General features: G+C 39.7%; 1 protein-coding gene across 1 annotated transcript; it reads left to right on the top strand.

Moving 5' to 3' along the window:
• The first annotated feature begins 1,482 nt into the window (after nt 1-1,482).
• LOC131224868 (uncharacterized) lies at nt 1,483-25,423 on the top strand. The gene is made up of 12 exons (XM_058220306.1): nt 1,483-1,542; nt 1,682-2,215; nt 2,832-4,013; nt 4,113-4,440; nt 6,042-6,297; nt 6,482-6,698; nt 9,758-10,110; nt 11,102-11,638; nt 17,310-18,504; nt 18,587-18,937; nt 23,595-23,832; nt 25,031-25,423. Exons 1-12 carry the CDS (start codon nt 1,483-1,485, stop codon nt 25,063-25,065), a joined length of 5,286 nt encoding a protein of 1,761 aa, XP_058076289.1. The 3' UTR covers nt 25,066-25,423.
• Nucleotides 25,424-27,322: the final 1,899 nt, after the last annotated feature.

The following is a 27,322-nucleotide window of genomic DNA, read 5'->3' as shown; positions in this document are numbered from 1 at the left end:
TTGCATTAGTTTAGTCAGACAATGCATAGCATATGACCCTATATAAAGGAAATCTATTATGTGCACTTCTTTTTTGAGATGTTATGATTTAAAAGTATGTATTGAAGTCTTTTCTAACAATCCCTGAAATTTCATTGAAAAATTCAACCATTTCCCCAATGTTTCCCCACGTTTCCCATAAAGTGCGATAAATTACCTGATAGTGATACTGACAATATATACTGTGCAATAACTGATACGTATCAGTACCCCAAGGATGTGATATGTAACGCGATACTGATATTTTTAACACTCCCATCCTTTATCTCATCAATTTTTAGTTGATGATAAGTAGGATTCATGATTGTACTAGATGTAGTCATAGATTTGGAGATGTGCTAATGAAAGACTGCCCGAATTTGTAGCTAAAATAGATCTGATGCAGACACTGTTCGATGTCCAAAACAGAGGAAAAAACTTATTTTCATAAATCAAACAGGCTGATTTGGCTAAAAATAGAAAACCTCTAGAGGAATTGAAACAGAAAAGAATGGCTGTCCCTTGGATCTGAGCGGATGACAGAATTTTTCTAGCCCTGTTTCTTCCTGATTGAGAAGATACAAGAGCAGTTATATGGCTATTAATCTGTCCGGCAAAGCATGGTCTGCTGTCCTCAGGTCAGCCCTGCCGATGATCTGATTTACATACTTCTTATTGCCTACTTAACAGCTGGATTGATTAGTTTTTTGTTCGAACTAATTGTCACTATTTGGACCACCTTTTTCATGTCTTTGATTTCTTACACGAGTGACCAGTTGGCATGCTGCTCGCTTGATGGTTTTGGTGACCATTACTTCTCTCTTTCACACAATTTTAATCAAATTCAATGAAACACAATGTGCTTCTTCAGCAAAGTTTGCTTGCAAAGCCATGCTAAGGCTATTTGTGCAATTTGTTGTATGAAAGGTGACTTTCTATTTGCCAATTCTCATCAGGTTTCAGACGGGAAAACTCAGTTCAAACTTTCCAAGTTTTCTATTATGTTTTTCAAATATTTCTATTGATCTTCTATTTAATTATACAATTATGTTGGCTAACAATAATATTCTAGACGCTTTATTGTTATATTCATTGTCAAGGATGGTGTTCTGACATTCACGTTACCCTTTGTGGATTGGTGGAAAGTTTTGTTTCTAGAGCATTTGGTTTTAATTCATCATTTCATTCTTCTCCATGAGGGAGACCAAAGTTGCTGTTGTGGCTTTCTGTATTTTGTTGAAGTTATTCCTTTCCAGGACTGGAATTTACATCAGTTTGTTTCACTCAAATGGTTTTATATATATATATATATATATATATATATATATATATATATATATATATATATATATATATATATATATATATATATTGATTGATTGATTGATGTGATATCTTAACCTTTTTTCTTGTACTAATGTCCCCTCCCATGGTAGTTGTTAGTTTCTCCTCTATAGTTTTAATATGGTTGCAGCTTGTTCTAGTAGAGCTCATTTCAGTTTCCGAGATGACCAGTTTGCTCTTGTGAGGGCGGAAGCCGCAAATTTTAGGGGAGGAAACTGCAACTTTTTTTTTTTCATATAATCTGTTTCTAGGTAATGCTCCGGAAAGTTTTTCTCACTAAAATACCACCTCATATTTTCTGTCTTTTCTTCTTTTGTAGGTGGAGAAGATACCTGGAACATTTTTGTCCATCGAACATTATCTCAAGTCGTATTTCTACCCTCTATTGGAAGAAACACGTGCAGAGTTGCACTCTAGTTTGGCGGCTGTTTCGGAAGCACCATTTGCTGAAATAATTGCTATAGAGGAATCCAACTTTTCTTACTATATTGATGTTGGTGGTTGGGAAAGTGCATCTGGCGTTGGTGGCCATGAAACTTACAAACCAAGGGCGGGAGACATTTTTATTCTTTCAAATGATATTCTTGAAGCTGTGGCAGATCTTCACCGACACGACATGACTTACATTTTGGGTTCGGTTAGAGTTGAACTGCATGATGAAACCTGGAAAGGTTTTAGAATCAGAGTATCAAAGAGTAGTGAAGTAACAAATGGAATTAATAATTTACGTTATGCGGTTTATGTTACAAATATAACTACCAACATTCGTATGTGGAAGGCTCTCAGATTGGAGACTGGTGTGGAGATTAGTAATCTGAATATGATTAAAGCGGTTTTGAACAGCAAGCCGTCGGTATGTAAGCCCAATTTTTTATTTTTTATTTTTTATTTTTTTTTGGTTTTTGAAAAATTTTGTGTTTCTTTACCTGAAGTGGGCAATTTGTTTTCCCATTATAGATGTGTAATAACCTAAAAATCACAGTTAAATGACGATCCTAATCGTCCAACTGGTGACCTTCAAGTGGATGTTCAAAATGAAAATTTGTTGATGCTCGAAATTGAACAATCGTGACTCCATTGATCCATGGTTGTAGGTTCCAATCAACCTGATTTTTGGGTAATGCCCTACCTGCATAGGGTCCAACATTGACCATGATTTGGTTTGAGGTACTTGGACACCATGCTTAAAGTGGCTTTAGGGCTGTTAACATGCTGTTTGGTTGGTTAGGCCCTCGACTCTGGACTGTCAAATCAGACCGGACATGTTAGAAAGACTTTTCTTGATCAAGGTGCCCAGTCCTAGCCCACAGAAAGACTCAAGTGTCTGTGTGTTCTCTAGATCATCCTACGCTTCCATATAGAATTGTGCATCTTTTTCTTTTGTGTTTCATACTTCTGCCTATCCTTTTATCGACAGCGAGATTCTTGATTTTAACCAAGATCATGATCTTCTCTATTTGTTATGTCAGGATAATGACACTTGTAAAATCTGTTCCTCCAGCAGAATTGGTGTTTGGGCTAATAAATTCAACAGCAATTTTATATCATTCAATCTCAATAAGTCTCAAGTAGAAGCAGTAGTAAGTGCTGTATCAGCGATAAACTGCAATCATTCACACTCTGTTCAACTTATCTGGGGCCCTCCCGGAACGGGAAAGACAAAAACTGTTGGGACATTGCTGTGGTCCCTCTTGGCTATGAACTGCAGAACCCTTACATGTGCACCAACAAATATTGCAGTTACACAAGTTTGCTCACATCTCCTGAGCTTAGTTAGAGAATCTTTTCGACGAGATGATTTAAACCAATTCCCTTGTTTTCCCTTCGGTGATGTGGTGCTATTTGGAAACAAGGATCGGATGATAATGGATGAGGATTCTCATCTTAAGGAGATATTTTTGGATTATCGTGTTGATAGGCTTGCGGAATGCTTTGCACCTTTATCTGGTTGGAGTCATAAGTTATTTTCATTGATTGCTTTGCTTGAAGACTCTGTCTTTCAGTATCGTACTCATTTGAAAAATAAAATGGGAAAACGTCTTGTTGGTTTTAGGGAGTTTTTATGGCAGAATTTCAATGCCATCACATTGCCGCTTCAGAACTGTATAAGGCTTCTATCAGTACATTTACCTAGAACTTTAATTTCTGAATGTATTTCTACAAACCTCGTCACCCTTTCTGATTTGCTTGAAACATTTGGAAGTCTCTTATGCAACCGCGATGTATCCGAAGAAGAACTGGCAGTGCTTTTTAATCCAGAGGATCCACAGATTGTACATTTTCCATCTATGGATTCACTGCTTAGTGCTGGTGCTCTGTTAGAGGGTTCTGTGAGAACAGCATTGGACAAAACTAGAAGGGAATGCATCCGTATTGCAAGAGTTCTTCATGGCACTCTTGATTTACCCATTGCTGTTGGAAAAGATTGGATCAGAAGTTTCTGTTTGAAGAATGCCACACTCATTTTCTGCACTGCCTCTGCTGCTTCTTCGTTGCAAAATTACGAGATGGATCCATTGGAAGCATTAGTTGTCGATGAAGCAGCGCAGTTGAAGGAATGTGAGTCAGTTATTGCTCTTCGAATCAAAGGGATAAAGCATGCTGTTCTTATTGGGGATGAGCGACAGTTGCCTTCTATTGTAAAGAGCAAGGTTTGTTTTTTTTTTTTTTTTTTGCTTCCCTAGAAATTTACCATCATTTCAGTGTAATTTTGATTCTTTGATTTTTGGGTTTAATTGTTTTGCTTTTAGGTCTCGGATGCAGCTGGATTTGGAAGAAGTCTTTTTGAAAGGTTGGGTTCAATGGGGCATCATAAGCATCTCCTGAATATGCAGTATCGTATGCACCCTGCAATAAGCACTTTCCCAAATGCTAAGTTTTATGATGGCCGGATTTTGGATGGGCCAAATGTAACTGATGCTATCTATGGAAGGCATTGTCTTCATGGTCGAATGTATGGCGCTTATTCATTTATAAACATTGCTGATGGGAGAGAGGAAAAGGACTATATCGGAAGTAGTTTTAAAAATATGGTCGAGGTAGCTGTTGTCGTGCAAATAGTCAGAAGCCTTTTTAAATGTATGAGTACTTTAGATTTGATTTCTTTTTTTCAAGAGTTGTTTGTTTCTGATTGTTTTGAGGGTTCATCTATGCTGTATATAATGTGTGCAACTTTTGGATATTTTTACCCCTGTAATTAGTCGTGGGGAGCGAAGAATAATTTGGTTTTTAATCCCTGTAGCCCTTCAACCTGAGGGCAATCTTGTCCTTCTAACTCCCTGGAACAGCCTGCCCATCTTTTCTTTGCATGTAGCCGACACTGAAGACGTAATGTTAGGGAACCATTTGGCAAAGGCCCTGTGGTTTCTATTGATCAGTCTGTAACATCACACCATATCTGTTGTGCAGGCTTATGTTATGATGTCAGCCCAGAAAAGAGGCAGATCTAAAGCTTGAGTGGGTCACAACACAGGAAGAAGTGGTCACTAGTTGCCTAATGTTAAAATCCGACTATTTTTCACTCTTTGGATGATGACAGCATCCACCTAGCCGCATCCTTTCCCTCAGTCTCCCTGCTAATTTACTAAAATTTATTTTTCTCTCTCTGTTAATTTACTAAAATTCAGTAGTTAGTACATGCTAGATTTCTTTTCCAACCTTAGAATTTAATTGAGTATACATTTTAATATAGTAATCCATAATTATAGTACTCATTAGTGCTTTACTAGGTCCACACATGTGTGCTATAAAGCTCATGAACTAGCCACACATGTGCCAGCATGACATGATAGGTCTCAGATCCAATGCAACCATCAGAATGGCCCCACTATATTGACGTCCTAGCCCAAAAATCAGGTTGATCCACTGGTGTGGTCGCCGGCAGTTAGTAAAATAAATGTATCTCTTTGAAAAGCTTGGCTGTAGTTTTCTGACCCTTCCAACTTTTTCCAATATTGGGGCTCACCTGCTGAGTGGACCAGATTTATTTTTGGGAAACATCTACATGGTCAGACCAACCTAATTGATGGATTGTGTCTTGCAAGTTGCATGTATGTGCCATGCTGGCACATGTGTGACATGCATATGAGCTTTATTGCAATCATGTGTGTGCTTAGCAAAACTCTACCAATAATGGATGACCATGCCCTACTGTCTAACATCCTTCTTTTTCTCTACTTTACATGTGCAATGCTCAGGACTGACGTACGCATCCAAAACAACAGACTTTTGTCATGACAAAGTAATATCTTACAGCGAAAACAGGCATATTATGGAGTAGGCTTTAATAGATATATATATATATATATATATATATATAAAACACTATTCCTTAATATGATCCTACTGTCTAACACCACTGTCTAATGTTGCTCTTGGTCTGATTCATGGCATCTCAATCTTGATTCTTGCTTTCCACGCAAGTTGTGATAAGTACTCAAGTGAAGAATGCATTTTGTTAGTCAGATCATAGAAATGTTGTTAGATTGCATAGATTGACCTTCACACAAATTTTAAATTGAATGTACTTGCTTATTGATTTAGTTATTGCTTTTGATATCAGATCTATCTGCTACCTTATTTCAATTTTTTACTGTTCTAATGGTGGGTTATATACTCTTGTATTGGATAGTCTTATTATACATATTTCTTCAGTACTGAAATGAATTTTGCTTTCATAGCTTGGCAAGGTACTGGGCAAAGCCTCAGTATAGGAGTCGTGTCTCCTTACAGCGCACAAGTTAATGCAATTCAGGGGAGAATTGCGAAACAGTATGAATCACGAAGTGGCTTCTCTGTAAAAGTTAAGTCCATCGATGGGTTTCAAGGGGGGGAGGAGGATGTCATCATACTTTCAACTGTCAGGTCTAGTAGCAAGGGATCAGTTGGGTTTCTTGCCAACCGCAATCGAACAAATGTTGCATTGACAAGGGCTAGGTATTTCCCTATGCATCATAATCGTAAACCTTATCTTAAGAGGGTGCTTTTGGTCACTCTAGTCTTCACTTGAACTTCTCTGTGTTTTTTATTTTATTTTATTTATATTTTTAACTTTATTATTATTATTTTTTAAAGACAAGACTGCTGTTTAATTACTCAGTATTGCTTTCTTTCATCATAGGCACTCCCTTTGGATTTTGGGAAAGGCGTCGACCTTGGCCAGAAGTGGTTCAATTTGGGAAGAATTAATAAATGACGTGAAGGAACGAGGACTCTTCTTTAACGCTAATGAGGATGCAGCTTTGTCCAAAGCAATATTACAAGTCAAGCATGAACTTAATCAGCTCAATGATTTGTTTAAACCCGATTCCATACTCCTCGGCACAACTGTGTGGAAGGTATAAATACTCAGTAGACTTAGTGGTAGTATCTGTCTAGATAAGTTCCTCTGTAGGGAATCTTAGTGGTATTCATGAAATTATTTCATCGTTGTTTTACCAATCATTCCTTTTATTTTATGTCAATGATGGTCATTGTCTATACTCAAACTTTGGAGTACAATACACCAAGGTTGTATGAATGAGACTTGGCACAGCAGATGCTTTCCAAAGAGGGATTCGTAGGGGCAGTTGTGAAACAAGTTGGAATAAAATCATCTGCTTGAATAAAATTATGAAGCAGCCTTTCTCATTTAAAATAGAATTCTGTATCTTGTAAATAAATCTTTCCCTAAAAATGTTGTAATCCCCCACAACATGCATCATGAATTGAATTTTATTTTATTTATAAAAAAATAAAAAATCTGAAACTTCCATTTAAATATGTGCGCGCAACAATTTTCATGCCGTCCATACCATGCATCTTGTGGGTTCTGAAGTTGTCTGGCCACTGTAAAGGCAAAATGTTGCCATGACCAGATTCTTGTCCAGATTCTCCTGACCATCTTATTAGTGAGCATTTTGTGACTGAACATGCAACATTGATTTTATTTTTTTATAATTTTAGTTAATGAGATTATTAAAAGAAAGCACCCAAAAATAGGCACAAAAGCTACTGCCTACTGCCTAAACAACTTACACAAATTACAAAATTATCCATCCAACAGGCCGAAAGCCCATCCGACTATATACGAGCTTGACCCTTCTAATCACCTCCCCACCAACTCGCACATTTTTCTAAAGCAACATTTGTTCCATTGCCCCCAAATACTGAAGATGAAAGCCAAGCATAGTAACTGCCATACCATCTTGCCTTGTGTATTGATCCCTTCTCTTGCCTTGTTTATTGACCCCTCCTCTATGCCAAGCCAAGAGGTCTTTTGTTGTCCCTGGTATAACCATACACATGACGCAAATGTTGGGGTGCACCAACAATCCTTTTTGGAGATTGTCTACTATTAACACCTTCTTCCTCCCACTGGCCATGTCGTAATTGCTACCTTGGGGTGAGCATCGTAAAACCAAATCTTTGAAGCATTCTCCCGACAATCACCCCTTGAGGTGTAGGTGCACCTCCTTGTACTATTTTACACCCATGGTTATGTCGTTCAGTGTGGGAGATATTTTGTTGGCCTAGGACGAAGAAGGGGTTGGAGAGGAAAGGTCATTTTGGCATTTTGTTCTTTTGGGTCTGTGGTGTGTTATTTGGGGTGAATGAAACAGTTCAGTGCTTTTCGAATAGAGCTGGCTTGGTAGAGGAGGTGGTGGGCAAGATAAAGGTAGAGGTGATCGGATAGGTCTCTTTTGAAAGATGTAGATGATTGTAATATCTCCCCCTTTTTTGTGTTGTAATCTGTTTGGGTCCCCCCTTTTGTATTCTTTCCCCGCTTAGCTTTTGCTTTGTGGGTCTTCTTAATAAATCTTCATTACTCTTCACAAAAAGAAAGAAAGAAGAAAGAACGAAAGTAAATATTGGTGATATTTGAAATTTTTTAAACTGACAGTTGTTTTGGTATCATTGACCTGACATATCGATAATATCGGCAATATTATCGATAATATCGCCTATATTTGGGTCAACACTTTTATCTATTTCTCTTCAAAAATTTCCCTCCATTGCAAACTCCCGTAGTCATATACCAGCAAAGGAAGATTCATGCATCATGTGTCCTTGATTCATGCCCTTCCATCAAGTGGTTCACACACTTTGTCCCATCTTTGCAAGTGGAATTTATGCTTCTCCCCATTACCAAACCACAAGAATTTGCTTCTCACCCTTTCCAACTTCTCCACAACTGATTTTGGACACTTAAAAAGTGAAATGAAGAATGACGGCGTGTTGGTTGGTATGCTTTTATGAGTGTAATCAGGCTACCCGAGGAGAGATAACTGTTCTTCCTCTTTGATAATTTCCTTTCAACACTTAACTATAACCTTGTTCCATACGTGCTTCGCTGGTTTACCTATGCAAAGAGGGAGACTGAGGTACGACAATTGGAAATACTCCATGCCACACCCAAAGATCCTAGCTAGATCCTCCACCTCTTCCTTTGTCGTAAGCACACCCAAAGTCACACTCTTGTTGATATTAATTTTCGTCATTGATACCACTGCAAAATACCTCCCAATATTCCTCAGGTTATACACCATAGTACCATTTTCGTCTCATTAAAGTATAGTGCTGTCTACATATTGAAGATGAGAAATCTGAAGACCCACATTCTCAATCTTAAATCCTCTAGAAAGGTCAACCGCTTGAAAACTCTTCAACATATTGTTGAGAGCTTCTGCCACCGCCACAAACAGGAAAAGGCAGAGCGGATCTGCCTCCCCCCCTTTTTTTAAAAAAAAATTTTAATTTTTTACACAACACACACACAACCACCCACACCACACCACACCACACCACACACTCACGCACCCACCCTCACCCACACCACATGGAACTCAATCCCATGATCTCAGTGTTGAAACAAAGTCTGTTTACCACTAAGCCATGGAGCCGGACCCCTTCCCATAATCCATTCGATGTCTTCAGAATCGTTTTGAGTTCCCGTTAAATATCACACAGAATTTGGCTGATCGAACACGCTCATGGATCCAACTTCTCCACCTCATGCCACAACCCAATTGCCCAAGCATGTAATTGAGAAACTCCCAGTCCACATGATCCTAAGGTTCTATGGTCACATAAATAGTGTAAATCTATGGCTAATTGACTATCGGGTACACTGAATGAACTGTTTGGATGTGTACATGTCGATACTAGGTTGGTTATCCATATCTGTATGCATGTTAGTGTTTGCGTGTCTACTGTGTATTGTTAGACAATCCCAGCGATATTATCTGTGGATATTGAACCTTGAACTCTACTTAATATTCATTATTTTGATCTTAGTTGGCTGCTATTACTTTATCTCAGCATACTTATTTGTTGATATTGATTTCTGCATATTCTTGTTTTCATTCTCTTGATTTGGAATAGTAGTTTTAAATATTTCTTGTTCATGGATTCTTAGGTTCGTTTTAGTAACGATTTTCAGAAGTCATTTGCAAAGTTGAAGTACCTCCAGGTTAAGCATGCTGTGATTCAATTGCTACTGAGGCTTGCTGAAGGTTGGCGTCCAAGAAGGAGAAGTATTTATTTTCCAGACTCCTATAAGCTTGCAAAACAGTGCCGGGTCAGAGGATTGTATCTTATTTGGACGGTTGACATTGAGATTATTAAGGATGAAAGATATATCCAGGTGTTGAAGGTTTGGGACATTTTATCGATGGTGGAGATACCAAATCTTGTCAACCGTCTTGACATCAATTTTGCTTTGTACACTGATGATTATATAAAGCACTGCAGAGAAAGATGTCTTGACGGGTATATCTAAAAAACACTTTGGCCATTTGTTATATTGAAAAAACATGAAAATGATTTTATTCAAATAAAAAAAGAAGTGAAAATGCTATTGACAGGCTTTTTGTTAATCAATTGGACAAGCAAGCTAACAAGGCATGTGCTGGATGTCTGAGTCATTCACAAAGTGGTCCATACGGTGTAGATGACCAGGCCTAAAAATTAGGCCAGTCAACTCATTGGGAGGAAACAGATGTATGGGTAGTGTAGAAAAATTGCCAATCACATATTCAACCTACATCTGTAGCCTTCCGTAATGAGTGGATCGACCTGATTACATGTCATTCCTTTGTTTCTTTCTCATTTTTCAGGAATCATCTGGTTGTTAATCTGTTGATTCAATGAGGAGCATTAGGTCTTAGTTACTTGTCATGTCCACATTAATTTAGGTCTTTCTCCCATAATTTAAGTACAAAGACTGAACCACTTGGGTTTTGGAAAGGCTTTTGCATGTTTCAATTCCTGTGAGGTGGTAAAATTCTGAGGCTTCCTGACAATACAGTTGTTTCCTTTCAATAAGACTGGCCATTTCTTATCAATTATCAAAACATCCTTCAGTTTATTTCCTGTTTACAAAACATTATAGGGAATGCTTATCAATGCTATTTGGTTTTGTCACATGAAAATCTGTACACATTGGATATGCAATCACTTCCATTTTTATTTTTATTTTTGGTCATTTCAAATGCATGTTTCCACACTTAATTTTATTTATTTACTGAAGTGAACTTGCCACATGCATAACTATTGTAGTGACCCATAAATCTTTGTTTCAGTATTTTTTTCATGATAGGTATTTAACTTAACAAATTGAGCTATTTGAAGTTGTGATGGCGGTTTGTTGGGGTTAACAAGTGGACCTTTATAGTTTTTTTGCTTTGATGAATTCATCAATGCTTTCATTCCGAATCTACATAATGATACCTTTTTTTTTTTTTCTTCTTTTTGGTTCTAGAAAACTTGAAGTGCCAATGAGCTGGCATTTAGGAAAAGATATCATTAGGTTTAAGAAACTATGCAAAACTGAACCTGTGGAGGCATCAGGAAAGCGAGGACTGGAAGTTAAAAAGTCTACGTTCAATGTCAAGGTCAGTGAGAATTTGTTACTGATGAAATTCTACTCGTCATCGTCCGGTGTAGTGAAACACTTGCTCACTGATACTGAGGGGAAGGAAATTGATCTTCCGTTTGGAGTAACTGAACAAGAAAAGGAGATCTTACGTTTTTCTAGTAGCACCTTTATTCTGGGAAGTTTGGGGACTGGGAAGACAATGGTATTGACTATGAAGCTGATTCAGAGGGAACAACAGCATTATATTTCTTCGAAAGGACTCTCTGGTGTGAGGGATGGCTCCTTTGAGTTTGTCTGTGAGAAGAATGAACTAGGTGCAGATCCTGCAGTGGGGAAGGCATTTTTCTTACGCCAAATATTTGTTACTGTCAGCGCAAAGCTTTGTGCTTCTGTAAGGAGCCACATATGTAGACTCCAAAGGTGTGTTGCATGCATTCTTTTTTGAGGTTTGCTCAAATACATCCCAACGTGTTTCAAAAAAGATACTTGGGACTCCAGCTATTTGATTTTGGTATTTTTCAACAGTTTAATTGATAGGGCTCCCCTTGGATTCGGTATGCCCAAAAAATCTCTCGGATTGAATGCTTTAACTGATGGATTATACAAATGTTATGGTGACCGTTTATATTTAAGGCAAAATAGCCAAATTTTCGGAGGGTTGTAATAATCCATACAAATTGAGACTTGTCATATAGATGGTTTGGGTCTTTGAAATTTGGTCCAGATTCAAAAGCTAAAGAGTCCCTACGTATCACACCGCAATATGCTGGAATGCATTTGAACAAACCTCTTCTTCTTCTTCTTCTTCTTCTTCTTCTTCTTTTTTTATCTCCATCTTTGGAATTCTCATGTTGGGGTTTTATTGCTTTCATGTTGTGTCCTCATGTAATATTTTTTTAATTATTGTGCAATAATAGATATGAGTGAAAAGACCATTTGGATTGAATATTTTCATGTTGTGTCCTCTTGTGTAATCTTCACTTCTTAATTACTTAGAGAACCTCACCAGATCGCTATTGAACGAGTGCAGTACATCTGTCTCTACTATATACCCTGCCATAAACCCATGACTATTTGAGAATAATGTTACCTGGTTGCTTTTGAACTTACCAAATAATCAAGTTCTTCAGACAAGGTTTCCAAAACAATATACTGTCATTTTTTTTTCTGAAAAATAATAATATGCTGTCATTAGTAATTAGCGTTGCAAACTTGTTCACAAACTCATGATTTAACACTTGATATGCTGGTGAGAAATGTCAAGGATTGGCTAGGGTTACCCTTTTATCTACTTGCTGCACTGGCATGGTTAAATGGGATTCATGTATATGTCCCCATTTAGTTGGGAACTTAGGACAAGGCTTAGATGATGATGATGATGATTTTATTGTGACACTTTTGGCAAGCTGACCATCTTGTGATCTCATCATCATCTCTTTGCTGGGGAATTTCTAACCACATTGTGTAGTTCGTTGTTCATGCAACAGTCGCGTGTATTTAGGACTAATGGCTTTCCTTAACATTGATTTTCAGTTAATTAATGTGAGAATATTGTGTATATGGGATTGTGTATGCGTGATTAGTTGTAATATACTATGTATAGGGAAGCTCTAAATAAGCTTCCTTGTATAGTCTTGTATAGTGGTTATTTAAACCCACCTTTGGGTTGAAGAAATACAGAAAAACATTCTCCAGATTATTAAGTTTACATTGTATCAGAGCGAGGTTTCTAAATCTGCCGCACGATCGGCGCTCCTCCATCAATTCCGGCGGCCCATCATCGATTCCGGCACTCCCACATCAAGATTCAGCCTGGAATATCACCGCGGTCTAGTACACTTAACACAGCTTGTCGCCCCATCTAAGCGCACAACTGAGTAAGTGGAAGAGACCTCACTATCCGTCAGCCAATATCGGGCCCGGCTCATCGATAGCGAATCCATTCCTCAAGTTGGGTCAGACTCAGCCTAGTTATTGCTCCCTCACTTGAGCGGGTGAGGCCACACCTCCTTCTAACCGACCATGACACAGTAGGAGACACAGCCAACTGGCATTTGGCCCTCATGCGCTCATGCATCCACTCAGTCTAGACATTAGAGCATCCTCCTTCTACCATAAGGGTTTGAGGACTTTCACTCTGGGACATCTTTGGCGCCCCCGTGCTAGAACAAGTATTTCCGATATCCAATCCTGCTATCCACGCCATGCCTGCGGTGGCTATGGCCCCGATGTTACTAGAGCGTATAGTAATCATATCATACAATGCGAGGTGCATGAATCACACTATCCAGTCATGCATCAATCCTGCACGTACCGTACGCTCATGTGGGGCAACTCTGTCACTTAGGGAGTCCCATAAACAGTCTACCCAATGGCATATGCTATGATCAATCACTCCTCAACCAAGCATACATATGATGCGCATGGGTATGAATCATGAAGTTATACTAAGCATGTCATACGTTGATGATGTACTCTCCTCACATCAAAGATGGGCTTAGATGACCTACCAATAAACATCAGAACTTGGACAATTTACAAGGCATGATGGAAGCATCAATAATAATGGGGGCCCTACGGTTAGGGGTAAACCCAATGAGGTGGATCATGCTAATGTCAATGGGGGCCCAATGAATTGGGATAGCCTAATAAGGTGAGATGGATCATACTAATAACGGTGGGGGCCCAACGGCTTGGGTTAGCCCACTAGGAGGAGATGAGAATGGGCCTAATCAACGAGCGCTAGGGAGGATTACAATGTGGACATTTAACCACCATTGCTCTTACAATGTAGACATTTAACCATCATTGCTCCCAACGCATGGCTCATTTAGAACCTATCCTATAATGGGAGCCCATAATCCTTATTCTAGCTAGGAGATGGGTGGGCATCATAAACATTATCACATAGATTATGGTGGAATCACACATCACAATTTGGGCCTCATCACATAGGCCTCTTATGCACCACAATGGGCCTCACACAAGGGCTTCATATACATCACAATGGGCCTCACACAAGGGCCTCATGTACATCACAATGGGCCTCATACAAGGGCCTCATATACATCACCATGGGCCTCACACAAGGGTCTCACATACGGCATATTGGGCCTCACACAAGAGCCTCACATACATCACATTGGGCCTCACACAAGGGTCTCACACAAAGGCCTCACATACATCATATTAGGCCTCACACAAGGGCCTCACATACATCATATTGGGCCTTGTGGGGCAGCCCGTGATCTAGCAAATTTAATGGGCAACATGAATAACATATACATCAAGGTGGGCCTCACAGGTTAGCCCTATGGTCCAGAAAAACAGATGGACAGTGTGTTTACAACAGACATCAAGGTGGGCCTGAACAGTTCAAGTGGGCCCAACTCATATAGCAGGTGGGCCCTGCGTATACAGCAGGTGACCCTGCATGTCCAACAAATGGGCAAATGACGTGAATACAACACTTACATCATGGCAAGCCCCACATGATCTGGACGGTCTGGATGAGATATATAAATCATGGTGGGGTCCACGTCCAGTGGACTGGACGATGTGGATGACACCCAAACATCGAGGTGGGTTCCACGTCCAGTTGGACTAGACGGCTTGGATAAAACACGTACATTATAGGGGGTTCCCACAGTCCATGGCTGGACGGTGCGGATATACAATAATACATCACAGAAGGCTCCACCGTCCATGGTTGGACGGTGGATGGGATGGATGAAACACATACATCTAGTGGGTCCACACGTGTGGCCCACCAACATTGCAACAAGATAGTATTTGTATTTTCACTCCGTCCAGGGGTGCCGGACGCCCAACAGACGGACAGTCTGGATGGGGCATGCCGTCAAAGTGGCCCCATGTCCAGCAATGGACATACGACCTGGATTAAACAATGGCATCTGGTGGGTCCCACGTGGACGTGGCCCACCAGGGCTTGGATCAAACTAATATTTGTATTTTTCCTCCATCAGGGCCTGTCCCAGATGGTCCAGGCAACAACAATGTTGTTGGACGTCAGCAAGGTGGGCCCCACAAATGGGACTGTGCTGTTCAGAATGCTGGACAACAAGGTTATAACATATAAGCATTAAGGTAGGGCCCTCCTAGATGGGCCACGCACATCAAACCAAGCCCCTTTTAATGTCTTTCCTTGCACGCAAAACAGGACAACAAGGTTGGCCAGCCTGCATCCAGATTTCTGGACAGCAGGGCTGTCCCACCGTGTTGGACAGTCTAGATGTGTTGTGCACATCAGGTGGGCCACACATCATCATAAAGAAAAATAGAGAGAGAGAGGGGCCCCGCCACTATGGGCCCTTCTAGGATCTACAATTTACATCTTACATTCATCAAGATGGGCCTCATGATTGGGTGGGCCCTCAAATCAGTAAATCAAGGCGGGGATGTCATCCGATACAACTCAAGGGTCTAGATGAGCCATAAATAGCATGGATTCAAATAAAACATCATGATGGGGTTCATGGAGAATGGCCCCATCATGGCTCATGCATGCAACAAGGGTGGGCCATTGGCCACACCCAAGGGGTCAATTAGGATCTCCACCATTGATTGGTGGGTCCTACATGCCCCTAAGCAAGAAAATCTGAATTTTAAAGAAGAAAATACAAGATCTATTCCTAAGGATGACACCCACCTCAAATCTCCTCCTACTTCTTCCACCACTAGGTTCCAACGCTTTAAGGGAAGAGATTTAATGGTTGAGATGGCATTTGGAGGGCTGGATTTGGGGGAACTAGAGCGTAGAGTGGGTGGACTTTCTCACCAAGGTGGGACATCCATGGCTTCTCTTGCTAGGGAAGATGAGAAATGAGGGAGAATGGGAGGGAGAGAGGGATGTAAGGATGGAAATGATTGTTTTGTATGATAATAATGACTTTGTAAGAGAGGCATGGGGTAAGAGAAGCATGCTAGCAATGAGTGCATGTAAGAAGCATGGGGCTAGGCTGACATCATCCTACCCTAGGTAGGCTAGGGTGATGTCACCATCATGATTACTTTCTAGAAAATGCACTAGGACACCTCGGGTCCCGCAATCATGCGATCAACGGCCAGGATAGAGCGCGGGCCATATCTCACAATCTAAGTGTCGGATTGGCGCATGAGACATGACGTTGGAACCGCGACGACGGCGCGGTTGCAATGGCATAGGTCTCGGGTTGAGTTGGCTCGGGTTTACAAGATGCGACTTAAGGTCACTCGCAAACGCTATATACAGGTCGCTGGTTGCCGGAATTCAACCGGGAGGACCGCGGGATTATATGGAACGGAATGGTCACTAGGACACAGGCCTGACACAATCACTGATTAGCTGGAAGTGTAAGAAGCAAACCACGATATCTAGATCCAGCAAAAAAGCCGAATACCGTGCAATGGCAGAGGCATGTAGTGAAATTACTTGGTTCCGGGGATTGTTGACAGATCTTGGGATTCATTTGTCTTTGCCAACTCCATTATATGTTGACAATCTCAGTGCGATTCAGTTGACTTCCAATCCAGTATTTCACGAGGCACTAAACACATTGAAGTTGACAGCCACTTTGTGAGAGAAAATACACAGCTGGAATCATTTCTCTTCCTCATGTGACATCAAAGCTACAACTTACTGATTTATTCAACAATACTATGACCTCATCCCGTCATAGGTTTCTTCGTGGCAAACTGATGTTGGTTCATTATCTCACATCAGTTTGAGGGGGGATGTGAGAATCTTGTGTATGTGGGATTGCGTATGAGTGATTAGTTGTAATATACTATGTATAGAGAAGCTCTAAATAAGCTTCCTTGTATAGTCTTGTAGAGTGGTTATTTAAACCCACCTTTGGGTTAAAGAAGTATAGAAAAACATTCTCCAGATTCTTTAGTATACAATTAACACTCTAATTGGTTTTCTGTCTGAAATTCTTTATTTTTCAAAATTTTTATTTCTCATCTTATTGCTATCTGCATGCACCTTTATTTATGGAAGTTATTTCTATAACAGTGCTGATCCAAATTGGATTTTACTTGGATATTTTGAAAGCTCTATATATCTGATTTATTTCTTTTATGCCTCCAGCTTTACTTCTGGTGGTGGCTCTTCTAACAGTGCTAGTTCTACTGCCACCAATTTGCATGATATCGGGGACAGTCTAACTGATTTCATGGATGTTCCTGATAGTTTTGTTGATCTACCGCACAAGCACTACCCTCTTGTAATCACCTTTCAAAAGTTCCTTATGATGCTTGATGGGACAATGTCGAACTCATTCTTCAATAAATTTCGGGCTGTAAGGGAACTTTCTGTGGATAGGAAGTCTCTTGCCTTAAAAGCATTTATCCGCAGTAAAGAGGTTAACCTTGAGTGCTTCATTTCATCTTACTGGCCCCATTTTAATGCAAAGTTAACAAAGAAGCTTGACCCTTCGATAGTTTTCACCCAGATCATTTCACATATAAAGGGTGGATTGCAGGTGGGTGGGGACCATGATGGTAAACTAGGGAGAGAGGGTTATATATTGCTTTCTGAGGGCCGGGTGTCCATTTTAAGCAGGGAAGAAAGGGAAATGATATATGATATTTTTCTTGAGTATGAGAAGAAAAAAGAGGCAAATGGAGAATTTGATTCATCTGATTTGGTCACATATGTTCACCATAGACTTGGTAATGAAGGCTTTGTTGGTGAGAAGTTTGATTTTGTATATGTGGATGAGGTCCAGGATCTTACAGTGAGACAGATTGAGCTTTTCAAATACATATGCAACAATTTTCAGGAAGGCTTTGTGTTTGCGGGCGACACAGCAAAGACTATTGCCAGGGGAATTGATTTCAGGTTTCAGGACATAAGATCTCTCTTTTACAGAGAGTTCCTTTCAGAACTGAGTGGATGTAAGGAGAGAGGAAAGGTAAAGGAAATGCAAGTCTCCAATGTTTTCCATCTAAATCAGAACTTCCAAACTCGTGCTGGTGTTCTGAAATTGGCACGTAGTGTCATGGACTTGCTCTATCATTTCTTCCCATCATCTGTTGATGTTTTAAGTCCTGAGATTAGTCCTATACATGGAAAGGCACCAGAAGTACTCAACTTCAGGAATGGTGAAAATGCCATTATGAGTATTTTTGGGAGTAGTGGAAGCAGTGTTGGTGCTAGTGGGTTTGGAGCTGAGCTTGTGATTTTAGTTCGTGATGATATCAGTAAGAAGCAGATATTCAACCATGTTGGTAAACAAGCGCTTGTTCTAACCGTCATAGAGTGCAAGGGACTAGAATTTCAGGTTGTAACATAATTACTCTATTGCTTATGCATGCATACCTTGCCTTTTATTCTCATAATCCTACCTCTGGTTGCTTGTGCAGGATGTACTGTTATATGACTTTTTTGGATCTTCGCCTTTGAAAGCTCAGTGGAGAGTAATTTATGAATTCATGAAAGATAAATGCCTTCTTGATGCTGCCACACCCACGTCATTTCCATTTGATATGGCCAACCACAGTATCCTTTGTTCGGAACTTAAACAATTGTATCTCGCTATTACTCGTGCGAGGCAAAGGCTATGGATTTGCGAGAGTATTGAGGACTTATCTAAGCCAATGTTTGATTACTGGAAGAAGAAGTGCCTTGTACAAGTGAGACACTGGGATCAGTCACTTGTACAGGATATGCAAACAGCAAGCAGCACAGAGGATTGGAGGCTGCGGGGCACTGAGGTCTGCATTGATGTGATTTTGCTTTCTGTGGTTGTTTGCTTTTCATTATTACTACTGCTATTCAATGTTTTAAAAATCATGCAACTGCGACATGAGTTGTATGATTCATATCATATTCCACACCTCACTACGAATCGTAGGTTAAAAATGCTAATCGGAAAAAATTATTAACTGAATCATATGATTATTGTAACTGTTATATGTACACATTCGTCTCATACTCCTGTGAACAATACGATGAAAGAAGAGGGAGAGAGGAGTAGAGGGTTTGCATATGCTCCCTCTCTCCATAACATCTTATTATTTATAGAAAGTAGGGCATTACAAGAGATAAAGTGAAAAAGGCTCCTTCCCTAAACAGGAAAGAGAAAGACCATAGTGATGTTAGACAGGCACCACATGCCTTGTATAGAAGACAGGCCACATGCCTTATATAGAAGATTTTGTATTTACCATCTTACTTTGTATAGTCGTTGTAAAACTCTATATATTCAACCCTTCAAGGTTGTCTCAAATACAGAAAAGAAAAGGAGAATCATTCTCCTCAAAACCTCCATTGTTCTCCATTGTTTTTGGTTTGTTTTCATGGTATCAGAGTGATCCTAATCCGGCATCTTTTCATCACCTACCATCTGTCAGATCCGGCCCTCCCCTGATCCCCAGGCTTGTCCGCACGCCCCTGCTATGCGTCCCCTGCGCACGACCCTGTGCACGCACCTGTGCACGTCCCTGCTTTCGATCGTTACTGCGTCCGATCTCTCCACCCTTCGCGCCTCTCTGTTGCGTTCGATCTCTGCTTCCGATCTGCTGCGACCGATCTCTGCTTCAGATCTCTGCTTCCGATCTCTGTGTCCAATCTCTACTGCGTCTCTGCTTCCGATCTCTTCGTCCGATCTCGGCTGCGTCTCTACTTCCGATCTCTGCGTTCGATCTCTGCTGCGTCTCTGCTTCCGATCTCTGCGTCCGATCTCTGCTGCATCTCTGCTGTGTCCGATCTTTGCTACACTTCCTGCTCTACAGCATCTACAGCCAATCTACTGCTCCATCCGATCCCTACTGTTGCACGTCCCTGTTGCTCTTTTGCTACATCTGATCCCCTTTTGCTGGTTGCTCCATCAGATCTTTTGTTGGTTATTGTTTTGATCTTCGGCTGCTAGGTACATTCTTCTTCCGCATCGTTTTTTTTATCTCGTCCTATCTATGGATAAAGACTCCCATACAGGGGCCCCACAATGTAGTTTCGATGGCACCAACTACAATCTATGGGCCATCCACTTTCAAAGTTTTCTCAAGGGTCGTGGTTTGTGGGGAATGATTGATGGATCTGTTATTGTCCCTGCTTCCACCGATGCCGACAGAATGGCTGATTGGGAAATGAAAAATGGACGAATTATTACCTGGATTCTTGATTCAGTCGATCGATCAATAGCTGTTGGCCTCACGCCACATCGCACTACTAAGGCTATGTGGGAGCATCTCCAGACAATATATCAACAGAGTAATGCGGCTAGGTTATACGGCCTGGAACAAGATCCGGTTCACCTTACTCAGGGTGACAATAGTATTTAATCTTTCTACTCTATAATGGTTACAATTTGGATAGAGATGGCTATGATGGATTCCGACTTCCCAAATGACTTTAAAATATTCCACACAATGTGCGAGACTGCGCAAGTTAGACAGTTTCTTATAAAACTACATCTAGAATTTGAGCATTGCAGGGCTGCTCTCCTGAACCGTAGCCCAACTCCTTCAATGAATTCAGTTATCAATGATTTATTAGCCGAGGAACAACGACTGCAAGTCCTCTCTCAGGGGACATCTCAGGGACCATCTGACCTGACACTTACTGTATCCACCTTTGGACCAAACCATGGTTCCACTCCTTTAACTTGTCACGGTTGTAACAAAGTGGGACATGTCATCGCTCAGTGCAAAGATTGGTGCGCATATTGTTAAAGGACTGGTCATGGTATTTAGGACTGTCGTTCCCATGCCTATGCATCCTCATTCGGCCGTGGACGTGGTGGTCGAGGTCATGGCCGTGGTTGTGCTCTTTCTGCTACTTCTGTGACTACTTCTCCCTAGCCTTCTATTAGTGATACTGCATCCACTGGTTCTATTGAAGGTCTTTCCTCACCTTTATCTCCTGCGATGCTCCAGCAGATCATGCAGTCCCTTTTTGCGGCCGGTATGTCAGGTATCACCGCATCTTCTCCATGGTTCTTCGATTCTGGTGCTTCAAATCATATGACTGGTGATGTATCCCATCTTCGCAATATTCGTCCCTATACTGGCAATCAGGCTATTTCTACTGCAGATGGCACTAAACTGTCAATTCAGTCCATTGGTTCCTTAACTTTTTCTCCTTCTGACCATCGTCAGTTTACCCTTCGTGATGTGTTTCATGTCCCTAAACTCTCCTCAAATTTAATTTCTATTAGTCAACGTACATCCAATAACTGCTTAGTCATATTTCTTCCAAATTGTTGTTTTGTGCAGGATCTGGCAATGAGGAAGGTACTTGGGAAGGGTATGTGGCATGGATGTTTGTACGTGCTGGACTTTCACCCATCCGTTACTCCATCTCGTTGTTTCTTCTCTCCCACTTCCTCGGATATTTGTTCGGCAAATAAAATGTGGAAACTCTGGTACTTTTGCCTGGGTCATCCACATTCTGATCGTTTGAGTCAGCTCTTTTCTTCTGGCATGTTAGGGAATATTTCTCTAAATAAAAGTAATTTGGATTATTCTTGTTCTACTTGTTGCCTCTCAAAATGTAAGTGTATTCCCTTTCCTCTAAGTACTACAAAATCATCATGTATATTTGAACTGGTGCATACGGATGTCTGGGGCCCTTCCCCAATTATGTCTCTCTCTGGACTGTGATATTATATTATATTCATTGATGATTTCACCCGTTACACCTGGATTTACTTTCTGCACTCTAAGTCATAGGTATTTGAAAAATACAAAATATTTCATTCTATAGTGAACACACAATTTCAAGTAAAAATTCAAACTCTTCGCTCTGACTTAGAGGGAGAGTATCTCTCCACAAATTTTCGTACATATCTTCAGGGTCATGGGATTACTCATCAAATCACCTGTTCTGATACTCCACAGCAGAATGGGGTGGCTGAATGAAAAAATCGCCAGATTGTTGAAACTGCCAATACATTAATGACAGCTATAAGTGTTCCTCGTTCATTTTGGACGGAAGTTATGATACATTCAATCTACTTGATTAATCGATTGCCAACCACGGTCCTGAATAGTAAATCTCCCTACTTTGTTCTCACCGATTCTCTTTCAACATATTCCACATTTCATGTTTTTTTAGTTGTGTATGTTATGTTCCTCTGGCATCACGTGAACGTAACAAACTTTCCCCAAAATCAGTCAAATGTATGTACTTGAGATTTGGAGAAACTCAGAAGGGTTTTCGTTGCTATGATCCGGTCTCTCGTCGTGTACGGATATCACGACATGTTGTTTTTCTTGAGCATATTGCCTTCCAATCATCTGTTCCTCCTTCGCCCACACCAGACTCTCCTGGTCTTACTATTTTTCCTGACATTCCGGTTGCCTCGAGTACACCTCCTTGTCCATTGAAGGTTTATTCACGACAACCACGTACAGATCCATCACCTACTACTCTCCCTACTATACCCGTAACCGATCCGGATCTTATCTTCGTCCGTCGTTCCACTCGTGTACATCGACAGCCTGATCGCTTGATATACTCTGTCTGCCATGAATACTACCCTGGATACTGTATCTATTCCTACTTCATACCATTAGGCAGCCAGTCATGATTGTTGGAAGAAGGCTATGGTAGAAGAACTTGCAGCATTGGATGATAATCATACGTGGGACATTGTTACTCGACCTACTGACCACCAATTAATTGCCAGTAAACGGATTTATTCTGTGAAGCTCAAGTCTGACGGATCATTGGATCGATCCAAAGCTCGGTTTGTCACTCAGGGATATAAACAGGAACACGGAATTGATTATGATGAGACATTTGCTCCTGTGGCCAACCTCCATTGTTCTCCATTGTTTTTGGTTTGTTTTCAAGTGAGACCCTAATCACAAGTTAAAAGAAGATAAATATGAGAATGGGGTTTGGTGCAATGCAGGAGTATGTGTACATTAGCAGCAATGAATCGTAAGATAAATTTGACTGTAAATGGACCCAAATTTACATACATCTCTCTCTCTCTCTCTCTCTCTCTCTCTCTCTCTCTCTCTCTCTCTATACCTCATTTTCAAAACCCAAAACAAAGACATCACAATATCTTTTTCTTTGGTGAATGGTATTGAATACATCTTTTTCCAACATGACTCTACACTCAAAAAGGTAAAATTATTAAAGGACTCTTGTACATTTATAAGGCAAAGATCTTAAATAGAGAACATAAAGGACAAGAATCCTTAACATTATCACAATATGAATAACTTATTCAAATTCTCAATTGCCAATATCATGACATGTATTAGTTTCCTTTGTGCAAAAGGCACATTCATGTAAAATGGATGATTGATGAGTTCTTAATTTCTTCTGATTTATTTATATTATTCCTTCTTTTTTTTTGATATATTTAAAAAATCAGATAGATCTTACGATTTGTAATACAATTTGTGATGGCAGCTATTTAACGAGGGTAAATTTGAGATGGCCATGAATTGTTTCAAACAGGCTGGAGATGAATTCAGGGAAAAATGGGCAAAAGCAGCTGCACATCATGCTAATGCTGAGCGCATTTTTTCCACGAATTTCGAAATGGCTCGGACTGAACTTACACAAGCTGCTGGGATTTATGAATCGATTGGTAAGGCAGATGCAGCCGCGTATTGTTTCACAATGTTGAAGGAGTTAAAAACACAAGGTCTGTCCCCCCCCCCCCCCCCCCCAATAATCTTATTTCGTAAATATTCTGTGTTTCACTGTTGTAGCTAGGTGTGATTTCGGATTTCTCCTGAATATTTATTAAGGGTGCAAATGGTTCAAGTTGTACCTAACCTATTTAGTAATTGTGTCTGTGCCAGTAAGTGCGTAGATGATCCTGGAGGCTGTGGGGATGAACTCTCCTCCTGAATCAGAGCAGAAAGTTGGATTTCACTTCATTTTCATTTTGTGTCTTTCCCTTTCCTGTGCACCCGTGTTTTTTGTTCTGCACTCTGCTATCTGCTCAATCAGTCATGGCCTCTATGAACTTTTCATAAATGGTCACTGCCCATGGCATACAAGGAAAGGGAGCCACTTTATTTGGGCTAGTCTTGCCCATTATTTGAAGTCAACGACAGCTTGAATTTCAGCACTTATAGTGCCATTAATACTTTGGTTGTGTCCAAGTTGTAATAAGCTGGGTCAGCTCGGACAGGTCTGGAGTAAGAGCATCCAGACCCAAGTCACCCAACCCAATCGGGTTTGGATTTGTGTCGGGTCTGAGGCAGTTTTTTGCCTGAGCTCTATATCTCTATCTAATACAAGGTTTGTATTAAGCACTCTAACACATTGTTCTTCAGGTAGGTAATTCAGTTCTTGCTTCTTCTTTTTTTTTTTTTTTTCTTTTTTTTTTTTTCTTTTTTCTTTTTGGCAATTATTCATGTCATGGTTAGTTTATGCTCCATGTTTGGTATTTTTTTTTTTTTCAAGCTCTATCATTGGAATTTCATAAACTCATGGCTAGTGTAGCACTGAATAAAGACGCCATGTTAGATGACACCATATTGCCCTTTTCTTAATTTTGTGGAAATGTTACTGGAGTGTTGATGTTTTGATAATGAGAAAAACTAATGAGTTGTTTCCTATTCCACCACCTTATTTATATGATTTCAGATATGCTGGCTGATATAACATGCATTGTACTGTTGTTATGATGTGATTTCCCTGAGCACCCATGGAAAATTTGATCCAACAGTTCAGTGGTTGCACTGATCCAATGGAAATGCTTAGTTTAGCAAGATTTTCCCTCACAAGAGATATGGGCTAGATATTAACTGGGCACTTGCTATAGCTTAATGGAATATTCCTGTTTCTTTTGTTTTGAATGGTGAGATATTGTTGTATTGTTTCATGTGCAGGTAGACGGAACTCCAGAACAACATGTCGGCGGTAACCCTTTTGTTGTTATCTTAACCATGTGTCCATTATCTATTGTGGAGTGGCCAGTCCCGTTGCTGACCAAATCCAGGGCAACAAGGAAAATAACAAGTCTAAGCTCCAGGAAAATGCAAGAACAGGTGAAAATAGTCTTCTTATTATTGTACAAGGTTGTGTGTGGATGAAATTAGCGAAAGAAGAAGTCCCCTCCCCCCACCTTTTTTTCACTTTGTTTTTGTGCGAGCCTAAAATTCAGGCTGACCACCCATCTGAGAAGCCCCACAGCTTGGACATTATGTAGCTTTAATATAACTGCTTCTTGCTTTTGGATTTGGGATGCTTTATATATTGTAAAAAAATCTGATGTTATTAAAGCCTTTAAAAGGTACAAGGCTGAAATTGAAAATCAACTTGATTGAAATAGCAAAATTATGTGTTCGGATAATCTGGGGATGTTTGCTAGATTCTTTGAATCACAACAAATCATTGTTCAGTACATGATGCTTAGAATACTGTAACAAAACGATGTGATAGAAAGGCCCAATAAATATGATTAGGAGTATGATTAGCAGTTTCAATATACCCAAATTGATGTGGAGTGAAGTGTTCTTAATGACTAAGCATATCTTAAACCAAATTCCCAGTAAAGTTTTCTTGCGTGTCCTTTTTAGTTGATAATGGATATAAAACTTAACATAATTCATTTGCTTGTTTAAGAATGACTAGCTGTAGCAAGAGCCAATAACCCACATTAAAGAAAATTTGATTCTAGATGCTTTATTGGATATCCACAGATATCCAATGGGTAAGAGGTTTTATTGCCCTAGCTTATACTACTAGAATTATGGAAACTTGTGATGTCAAATTCCTTGAATGTGGGTAGATCAATGGGAGTTGAAAACCACATTAAGTGATGCTTGAGTAAATATGAGAATTAATATTTCTACTTGCAAATTCAAATAATCAGGATGCTCCACAACCTATTTATTATAACAACCAAGTCGAACACCAAGAATCGGCTCTTGCACACCCGAATGTCTCTAATGAGCCCAATGAGGAGACATTACCATTGAATTATTTTTAGGAAATCTCAAAGAGCATAGAAACCTATTATTCCATATGATTATGTGGTGTATGTAGAGTACCATGATATTGATATTAATGATAATGATATGATTATGTTTTCATATGCTATAGAATGCTAGGATTCTTATAAGTGAATTGATGCCAGGAAAGATAAATTGAAATCTATAAGCCTAAATAGAGCCTAGGGCCTAGATGATTTACCTAACGATTAAAAATTCAGTTATAAATGTGTCTATATAACTAAATATAATTCCAAAGGCAACATCGAATGATTCAAAGCCATACTAGTTTACACCCAATGTCCCAGCATTGATTATAAGCTAATTTCTTCTATTTCTAAAAGGATTCATTTGTAATAATCATGGCATTGGTTGCTCACTTTGACTTTGAGCTATATCATGTGGATGTGAAAATGACATTCTTAAATGAGAATTTAGACCAATTGGTCTACATGAAACAATAGGAGGTTTCTCAATAGATAGTTAAGAATATTTAGTGTAGACTTTATTGATTCAGTAATTCATATATGAAATAAATAAGCTTCCTGACAATGGTATCTTAAGTTCAATAATATTATCACTTTTGTCAGATTTTAATGAAAACATTATTATTATCTACGTAAACCTAATGTCAATGGAATAGTAAATTTTCATTTCCAATCTTGTATGTGGATGATATTAGTTCAATATAGCCATCCATGTAAATAAAAGCCTTCATTGGACCATTTATTTTTTAACAACAAAATTGAATGATAATCCAACTTAACAAGCCTTTCATGTTTGTAAACTATGCAACTGGGCCATTGATTTGAATCATTGCCATAAAGCAAATGATTGACATTGCAACTAGGTCATGGATGTATGGATGGTTCAGATACATCAGCATGATTATCACAATATGCATCATCATACATCAGCATGATTATCACAATATGCATCATCGATGGTAAGATAATTGAGTTAGATGAGTTGGATTGATGCACTTTTATAAAATGCAAAAGATGCAATTGACTTTGTATCAATCTCTGATGGAGTCAAAATTTTGTGGGGCCGACCATTATCTTTGTCGGATCCACTCTTTTAATCAGCTGCTGTAACAACTTGAAATTTTGGGTGCGAGTTTACCTGTACGTAAGGATGTACGATTACACTTTTACACTTGTTCAATTGTACACTCATAGATCCATT

This window comes from Magnolia sinica, chromosome 2, assembly GCF_029962835.1.
Source record: "Magnolia sinica isolate HGM2019 chromosome 2, MsV1, whole genome shotgun sequence".
Taxonomy (NCBI): domain Eukaryota; kingdom Viridiplantae; phylum Streptophyta; class Magnoliopsida; order Magnoliales; family Magnoliaceae; genus Magnolia; species Magnolia sinica.
Note: the sequence above shows the minus strand (reverse complement) of the source record. Positions and strands in the feature narration are given on the sequence as shown.

Coding starts and splice junctions, on each gene's coding strand:
- LOC131224868 (XM_058220306.1), top strand. CDS start 1,483: ATGGTTGCAGCTTGTTCTAGTAGAGCTCATTTCAGTTTCCGAGATGAC. Junction 4,014..4,112: donor CTTCTATTGTAAAGAGCAAG/GTTTGTTTTTTT, acceptor TTTTGCTTTTAG/GTCTCGGATGCAGCTGGATT. Junction 4,441..6,041: donor AGTCAGAAGCCTTTTTAAAT/GTATGAGTACTT, acceptor TTGCTTTCATAG/CTTGGCAAGGTACTGGGCAA.